General features: G+C 32.7%; 1 protein-coding gene across 4 annotated transcripts in view; it reads right to left on the minus strand.

Annotated features, from left to right (window-relative positions):
• The window catches only part of LOC129219375 (inverted formin-2-like), a 140081-nt gene extending 130468 nt beyond the window's left edge, over nt 1-9613 (minus strand). For 2 of the 4 annotated variants that reach the window (XR_008580406.1, XR_008580405.1), the window contains exon 1: nt 8644-9564. Coding sequence is in view for 1 of the 4 variants with exons in the window: in XM_054853749.1 (XP_054709724.1) it covers nt 8644-9208 (565 nt within the window). In the remaining 3 variants the exon portion in view is untranslated. Of the gene's footprint in view, nt 1-8643 lie in introns of all 4 variants that reach the window. The other 2 variants (XR_008580407.1, XM_054853749.1) reach the window with 2 other exon arrangements.
• Between the last annotated feature and the right edge of the window lie 242 nt (nt 9614-9855).

Below are 9855 nucleotides of genomic sequence, written 5' to 3' on the forward strand. Positions count from 1 at the left end.
AAAGAGTAATACTAGAAATATGTAGAAGCTTAAAACAAGGTATCCTATCTAGGATAGGATCTATACATTTTTGGCCTTCTGCAACAAAATCTGTATAGCCCCTCCCCAGAGGCCATCAGTGTATATTTGTAACTTTAAATAAGTCTTAGTGCTAGGTTTTTTCAATTTTTTTCTTTAATTTCAGAGGCCGTTGAACCCCTTAAGACGTGGGGCACCCCGCACTGCGGGGATCCTATCTCGCCCCAATCCACTCCAAAAAAAAAAAAGAGATTAAGAACCTCTGAATAATTTAATGGTTTAGTGGGTACACCTAGTTTATAGATTAATTTGTATAAAGTTGAAAACTGAAATTATATTAATCGGAGGTCATTTTTATTTCAAACTAGATGCAGATAGAAATATTCAGAAATAAATTGGGAAGTTAAGGGGGGGGGGGTGTATTTTGACACATTATATTTTTTCAACATTCTTATATGCATAAGAAATAGATATCTCCATTATTTTATATTTATTTCTTGAAAGTACATCTATTATTTAAAATTTTCAACAACATTTTTATACCAAAACAATACTAGAATGAAAGGTAGTTAGATAGTAGACATTTTTTTAATGAAACAAAATTAAAACAATTCAGAGCACCAAAAAAGGACTTGTACTTATTTTGAATTTTTATGACAAAGACAAAACTAAAAATTGAAAACAATTTAGCATGAGGAAAACTCATTTATTTCATGCTTAGTTTTCAGATCAATAGCATGATCTTATTGTTGTAATCTTGTTGTTGTTGTAAACAACATATATCTCTGTTGTTCAATTTACTTTTTGGTGTTATTGTATCTATAAACTTTATTTAAAACACAAAATTTTAAGAATTTTTATCCGAAAAAGAAAACATTAGTTTAATTAAAAACTTCAGTCACTTATGGGCCAATCTTCAAAAAGTGCAACTTTGCTGTCGCATGCCTTTTACAGTTAAAACTAAGGAATAATTTATTATTTTTTAATTTCAGCAAAAATATATCCATTTAAATCTGCCGACAGTTTTTTTTTTTTTTTTTTTTGTAATAATTTCTCTCTCTTTTTTTTTTTTTTTGGTTCGCAGCATGTGAATTCTCACCTCCATGTGTTAGAATTTAATTAATTCAAAATAAAGAAAGAGATAAAAAAAGGTAGGAAAATGAAAATAAATAAATGAAGGGAAAGGCAAACGTTGTAAAGAGTTTTAAATCTAAAAATATTTCCAGTAATCATCTAAAAAGCAATATCACTAATTAAAATGGTTTTCTATTTAAAAAAAAAAATGCTAATTAAAATTGCATGTTTAAGTTTACCCTGTACAATTTTCTGATTTAAATGTGATTAAGTTAAACATTTAATTAAAAATTTGAAAGATAAATATGCAAAGGAAAATTTGAAAGTTCAATACTAGAAATAGGTAGATGGTCAAAACGAGGTAACCCCCCCCCCCCCAAAAAAAAAGAAAGAAAGAATACCAAGAACCTCTAAATATTTTAGTGGTTCAGTAGGCACTCTTGGTTAAAATATTAATTTGAATAAAGTTGAAAATTATTACTTTAATTTGATGTAGATAGAAATATACAGGAATAAATTGAGGAGTTGAGGGGGTGTAATTTGAAACATTACTTATTTTCAACTCATATGAATAAGAAACAAATGTATCCATTGTTATTTATTTATTTCTCTGCATCACATCATGCATCTATTACTTACATTTTGAACAATATTTTCAAATCAAAACAATATTATAAAGAAAAGAAAGTAGACACTTTCTTAATGAAACAAAGAAAAAAATCATTCCCAGCACCAGTAGTGAACTTATACTTATTTTCAATGTTCGTGGAAAAACAATGTTTACATTTAATTTTGACAGAGATTTTAAATACAACTTTGCATGAAGAAAACTCATTCATTCCATACTAACAGTTCAGGTCATTACCAAATAAAGATTACAACAAAAGTCTCTAATGTTCAATTTATTTTTGGTGTTGTTACATCTGTAAACTTTATTTCAAACATAGAATTTCTAACATTTTTACACACACAAAAAAGAGAGAGAGAGAGAGAGAGAGAGAGAGAGATAGAAAACAAAGACATTTTTCTCAATGAGGCAATTAAAATCAAATTCGGGGTACCAAAACAGAATTTGTAGTTTTTATAGATTTTGGGGCAAACTATTATTGTCAATAACTGCTTAAGTAACAAAATAAGCAAAGATTAATCTTTGTGTTTTCTGAAATGCAACGTAACTTTAAAATATTCACATGTTCAAAATGTGGTTATAATTATCAAATTTTTAAAAATTCTTTACTCCAAAGTATCATTTCCTAAAAATAATAACAATGGACAAAACACAAGTTTAATCAAAAATTTCAGTCACTTATAAGCATAAAGAAAATAAATTTTGTTATAGGCTTTACTCCCATCTACTCAATTAGGGAGTTTCGATTAGACAGGGCAAAATATACTGATGCTTGTAATTTATTTTCTTTTATAGTATTTGTGAAGTGAATGTTTGTGAAAAAAAAAAAAAAAACCTTTGATTGAAATAAATTGAATTTTTTGTTTAGATTTTTCATATAGATTGCAATTCCATTCATTACCCCGTATCATGGATGGATGAACATGACCTATAAATACAAAGGCTAAAATATATTTTTAAATTAAAAATTTGAATTTGAAATTACCATCGAGAGTACTAAAGTTGGGTATTTGAAACCCCAATAACACATTTATTGGTTGGGGGAACATAATGCCCAATGAACTTAATTGAACTATTGCTGATTTTAACAGTAGTTTTAACGTGTTAGCTAAGATTTACTGGGACCTTTAGAATATTTTGCGTGACATATTATATGAAACTATACGCATATGAATATGATAAATCTAACGTTATAATTGAAAACGAAAAATAGCACTTTCATTGGTTTGCTTATTTTCTAAATTAATGCATTTTTCACAAACATAACACACTATAGGTTGAAAATATATGAAATACGTTCGTGGATATCCGTGTTTTGCAGTAATTTGTTAACAGACAAAATTTTTGCAATTAATTTAAGCAAGACTTTTAATGAGCTAAGTCCGCGCGCATTATGCGCAGTCGCTGTGGCAAATTTGGGATATCCGTGATTTGACGTCGAGTACATATCTATAGATCGTCTGACACATTCAAATTAAAAATATTTAATGGCTTCGTTTTTTTTTTTTGCTTGGTGATAACATGCGTTATTTCTTCCTTTTAATGAACTTTTAAACAGAACTAGGTATTAAACAAGACAAAGACTTCCATCAAAAGAAAGATAAATCACCAAGCAATTAAAATTATCCCATAAAACGTAAAATAATCCATGGTTTAAGAAAAAAGTCATTAAATAAAAAGTGAAAAGCTAGATTAAAATAGCCCACAGGCTGTAAAACATTTAAAAAAACCTTCGTGAAAATGTTGAATAATCCATCAAGTAAAGAAACTAAATTGCGAAGTTGTAAAATACTCGAAAAGAATGCAATTTAAAACATAGTATTTTATTATCCAAGAAGTTTTCTTTGCAACAGAAAAGATACAAAGATTGCAATAAAATTTAAACGGCCTAAATCTCGCAAAACGAACATAGAATCTTAATGGTCAGAAAATAACTTGACGTAAAATTAGGTTTGCCATTATTATTCCTTAAAAACACAAAACAGCGTTGTTTCAGCTGAAAATTTTCTGATTTGAAGTTCTCAATTCGAAAAATACAGACAAAGTAATAATATAAATGCAAAAAGATGTGATATCTCATCAAAAGCAAATCCCTGATGTAAAAATTTCCCCGCCAAGAAAACCTTTAACTTTTCCGCACAAAAAAGAAGACCTTCACACATTCTAAACCCAAAAACCCTCTGCTTTAAAAAGTTATGATACCTAGTTTGCCCGTCAGGTATATTAATGAGCGATAGAGACTAATACCCAATTGAATTGACTTCATTGGCTCCTTTTTTCCGCAACATTAAATTTCATAAGCTCAAACCTTAAGATACAATTAAATGCTACTCTCATAAATGTAAGCAATACTTTATGATCTACATTGAAGAAGGTTAATGTTTTTCCTATCATAAAATACTTTCTTTTTGCAATGCTTATCTAAAAAAATAACACGAATTATGTTAAAATACACCAAAACAATGCTAAAGTACACAGAGGTAACGCCGAAGATTCCAGTAAAAATTTGAATTGACTTGCAACGATATGTTCTTTCAAGTTTTATTTCGTCTCATAACCTAAGGTTTAAGGTTATTTTCTTCTTTTACCCTCAGTCTGATTTAAAAGACATTAACATAAGCAGGTTAAGGTGAAGAGAAGGACTTTTCTGCTCTGCAAACGCAGTTATCTGTCAGCAGTCTCTCCGGAGAGCAAACAATGAATGCACAAATGTCATTGACCGCCTTTAGAATGTTTTCAGTGCAAAACATAAATTTTTATACGACACACATTTTTGAGTTGCATTGTTAAAAGAATTTGATCATATAAATCAGGGGGTGTGCCTCCTTAGAAAGGGGAGTACAGAAATTTCAAGCAGGGAGTGAATGTATAATTAAAGTTAAGCAGTAAAACTAACAATAACTTTCTGATTTACTCAATTTTTTAGTCACATATAGGGTAACGGCACCAGTAACAGACATGCTTAAGACATCGCTCTCAGGTTAACTCAATTTTTTGAGCCTTTTAATGTATTTAGATTTTTCAAACTATTTTCCTCTTATGCAAGTACATCTGATCTAACGTTTGGCTGCTTCTGGTTCGTTTGAGGGATTTAATTTAATTTTTATTTGCACAATTTCGAAAAAAAGGTCCGACCCCCAGTAACAGACACCGAAAAATCTGATGACAGCCAGTAACAGATAGGATGAGGAAAGGATGAGTAATGGACAGAATTTTCCTTTTCTCTTCAAAGTATGCTTTAGTTCTTTATTTTTCGATCTAAAACCTTATTGAATTCAAATGAACATGAAACACCGGCAGTCCTCGTGGTAGCTGTTCATAACCTTCCACCACTGCCTTGTAAATACCAACTGGCCCATAAAATTCACTGTAATAACATTAGATGGTTGCATCGCATTCATGCGACACAGCAACATCAGTTTCATCCGCCTATTATTTAAATTCAAATTTATGACTGTCTGTTACTGGACCTTTGTTTGTTAGTGGTGCCGTTACCCTAAATGTTCTTAATTTTATCGCCTTTTTGGGTATCTAGTGTGTTTTTCACCCATATATCTCTGAATCTGGATTTTCTGCATAGCATAGAAAATATGAATATAGAAAAATATCATGAAATGTTTTCTTAGGGGGAGAGGAGCATTGTAATTTTACTCGATTTCCGAGATCCATACCAGAGGGAAAATGACATTTAAAAACCACTATCTTGTTGAGCCTATGCTTGCCCCCCCCCCCCCCCCCAACGAGAATTCTGGTTACTCCAATGCTTCCTTTCAGAATTTTCACGGGGAGGGGCAAAGGGTATATACTCAATATATTTTGTGGAGAAAAACAGCAAAATGCAATCACAAATTCATATTAACTTTGTGTAAAGAACTACTCTTCAGCAAGCACATAATTGAAATTTCAGCATGTACCGGATTACATGCATGCTGAAGTTTCAATCTGATCAACAAAATGCTCGACAAAAAGTTCCGGATTCATAATACTTGTCACCCATGTTTAACCCACACTAAAAAAATTCCGAAACGTTACTGGGTATTTCCGTGTCACGTTTCGGGATTTTAATGGTTTTTATCCACTTCCTGGAAAAATTAAGTATTCTTGACAAAAAGTTTCCTGAATTGCTACAAGTCGCAAGAATGCAGACTTTTCACTGTTGTGAAAAATATTTTTAGCTCCCAGTTTAAAGATTAATTGAGCGTATTTATAAAGTGTATCAGCTTTACTTCAAGTACGGCCCGTCCATGCTAATTAAACTCCCAAAGGGAGCGAAAAAGTGTGGACTGCATTGCTTTGCAAGATTTGCAGGCAAGTAAAATTCTCGTTACTTACTTGCAATTCTGGCATAGCTTTGGCCATGTTTGCAATAATGCTCTTTTAACTTCCTTGATAAATTAGAATGATGCCAAGATATTGTTTCTACGGACACGACTGGTTTTAAACGGGAAGATTTCTGAATTTTTCAGGAGGCTTCCAGGATAATATCAGGAAGGTTACTGAATTATACCGGAAAAAGTTCCTGGAATTTGCAAGATATGTTACTGGCAGATATTAGGCACAGCAGCTGCCCATTATTTTCCAGGAACGTTTCTGAATCGTTTTTCCAGTGCAAACCTCAACTGCCGGAGAGCAACTGAACCCCCCCCCCCTGATTGCTCAAATTACAGGCTCTCCCCTCCCCACCCCCTTTTCTGTTGAGCTGGATACGCTCTTGATTATCAAAAAACTGAAACTTACATTTAATGTTTTTTTTTTTTTTTTTTTTAATGCGACTAGGAAAGTTCTTTCAAAATTTTCAGTAATTTCACCCATATCTATGGGTTTTTAGCACGTTCATAAAAAATATACATTAATATCTTGGTTTCAATTTGAAGGTTCCGTGCAAAATAAGCTCAAGGGCCACCAGCTGCTACGCAGACAGTATGGGGAGCACCACTACCTTAGAAGTTTGATGTAACAAATTTTCATATAAATCTAACATTTGACATCCTGTATAAAGGATTAGATATCATGCTGAACTTCTGGAATAATAATTTTAAAAAAATGAAGACTATTTCCCAAATAAACTATTCTAGTTACTGTTACAAAAGAATAATACAATAGAAGTTTGGCATCAATGATTTAATAATTAATATGCGATTTGTTTTCTACTTTTCGTAACTTCAAAAGACAGGAAAAAAAACTGAATTATTCATATCCAGTGTGGTGTTAGTTATAATGCGAAGTTCGGGTCTAAAAGCTTCAGGAATTTCCTGTGAATTTTTGTAGATATTCTACGAAGTACGAATTTTAATTATTTAGAAAAGATCAATTTTGCATTTTTATTTTGAGGACTATTGCAACAATAATTTTATTTTTCTGTTCAGCTTGTGCTGTGATAAATTTGTCTGAAATGACAATTGTTATTCTTACGATAGTCAACGTATTCATTTATTTCATTTCATTTTATTCATTTATAGTTGATGAAACAAGCTATTGTATATGTTTCCAAACTATGTTGGAAACACGTAACATTGCTTATATGCATGCAAAATAGTTAGGAGTAGTAAAAAGGCTCTTATACAGGGTGTTCCGGGGTTTTAACCTGCAAGACCTTTATTTTCGCAACCGTTAGTCCTAGATGTATACTTTCAACTGCAAAAATGTTCAAAATCAGATGCAGAGTTAAGATATTGAAAGTTTGAAGCAAAAATAAAAATGAGTCAAAAAATACGAAATTTAACTTTTTATACGGGCCCTAGGTCCCCTAATTAATATCTACAGAAATAATCTCCATTGAAAACTATGACTAACACAAAAAACTTGACATTTGTGCGACCAAAACTGAAGCAGATATTCCAGTTTAAAGTTTTAAGGGACCATACAGAAGATGAGATTGGAACTTATCGCTCTTTCAGAAGAATGAGAGATCGTCAAAGGAAGAAAAACAAGGTATTTATAGTTTCCTTGCTATTCAAAAATAAATGCAAATGTTATGCCGTTATACACAAAAACGCACTACAAAACCTCGAATAATTTGAAAAATCACTCTATGCGCACATGTAATTTAAACGCTTTTTAACCACTATATTTTCCCCCAAAAGGTGTTATTGACGGCGAGTGAAAAGTGGTGTAAGTCACAAAACGCTGCGTTTCATATCTCGGTGAATATTGGTCGTCCTTATTTCAAACTTTTTGTGTTGGAATTATTTTTCAATGGAGATTATTTCCCTGAATAAAAGTTAGGGGACCTGGGGCCCGTATAAAAAGCTAAATCTTGCATTTTTTGACTCATTTTTATTTTCACTTCAAACTTTCAATATTTTAACCCTGCATCTGATTTTGAACATTTTTGCAGTAAGAAGTATACATCTAGCACTAACGATTGCGAAAATAAAGGTCTTGCAGGTTAAAACGGAACACCCTGAATATTTAGGTTGTTTTTGTAAAACTGGGTCTAACAAAATATTTTGGTTTCATTTTTTATATAAAATTAAGGCAGGGGTGCCCATGAGAGAATCTATGCCATAAGCTGCGTCATTAAAATTTTTAGGGGGCCGTGGGGGACACTGCTGATCTCCTTTTATGGGGGGGGTCTCATTTTGGAGGTGCTCCGTAGCATTTAAATGGATCACACCAGTGTTGGGGGCTGGGGCACCACTGATGGGCGGGAGGGGCACCCCTGACTAAGATAACATTTTTTTGAATAGGGCAAAAAAGATACATCAATGAAGAAAACTCGAAATACGTGACTCAAGTCAAATATCTGCCAAGTGAAGAACTAATTAGTAAACCTAAAATTAAGCATCATAAATGAATGCCTGTCAGATTTAATATAGTAGTGCAGATAAAAAGAGCATCAGATATTTTCATGATATTTGAAATGAATGCACCACTGAGTAAAACAAAATGAGGATAATGATACTTGAGTAGTGTCAACTTACCTTCAGCTAACTGCTTTGAGTAAGTTCTTTGAGAAACTACATATTCTAAAGCATTGTGAGAGTTTGTTACTGCTTTTAAGCAGCTCACACATTGCAACAAAAGCAAGGTATGCTCCAGTCTAGCTTGATTGCCCTTTTTGTTGCTCAAACGGTCCACGGACTCGAACAGCACCTCAAGTCCTCCCATTTGTAGGAATTCAATCATCCACACTTTGTCACTTTCAGTTATTAATTTACGAAGACCGGAGTAGTTCTGTACACTTGGCATCCGTAGAAGACGAACACAGGTTTCTGGATTCCAGCAATCCAAAGTTCGAACGATGACAGGAGTGCTTGATATCCTTTCTGGACTAACCAACTCTTGCTCTTGTCCACTGGACGAGATGCATGCTGAAGCTTCAATCTGATCAACAAGACTTTCTCGGCAAAAAGTTCCAGATTCATGATACCTTTCATCCACGTTTAGCTCAGACCTCGCTTGCCGTCTAAGTTTTAAACTTTCCTTTGCTTTAGGTTCAGTTTTTTTCTGAGACGAGGGAGAAAATAATTTTGTGAAAAAGTCCATTTTAAATGTTCAGTACATGTAACCCCAAAACTTTATGGGCAGATATAAATTAGAAGAGAAAATCTAAGTTCAGAAATCTATTTTTTCGAAAACTGTTTTAGTTGTAAGAATAAACGGCTATAAATCAATCTAATGCTCATCCATTCCATACTGCCTGCCACAAAAATAGCCAAATTTTTCTTCAATATTGTTGTTACTAAAACAAGAATTGTTGCACATCCTCTCACTCGGAAGGAACGGTAGATAAACTAATTAAATTCATTTTGATCTAAATTATCCCCAAATTGCTATTTATTCCTCTTCTCAGAAGCTAAGAGGCATGTATAACGCTGCTCAGTCGGTTTTCGTTTCACACGCCTCCCCAAACGTGATAACCGCAGAGAAGCAAAAAATAAGCAGAGACTGAACTCTGCTGCGGCTTATGATGCGCATTTATTGTATGACATCACAAGGTCGCAGGTGCATCTGTTTTCAAAGTACATTTCGCACGTCAGAATCCGTTGAGAGATTTCTGGATTAGGAAACTTGAGGAATCATAACATTTAAAAATCCGGCTTCTTTATCGTTTAAAATATTAGAGGTTTATCAGAGAAAAGTCACTTTTATGTCTAAAATTTTACAAATGTTTTTCATGAAGTCGTAAAATA

This window comes from Uloborus diversus, chromosome 3 (genome assembly GCF_026930045.1).
Source record: "Uloborus diversus isolate 005 chromosome 3, Udiv.v.3.1, whole genome shotgun sequence".
NCBI classification, from domain to species: Eukaryota; Metazoa; Arthropoda; class Arachnida; order Araneae; family Uloboridae; genus Uloborus; species Uloborus diversus.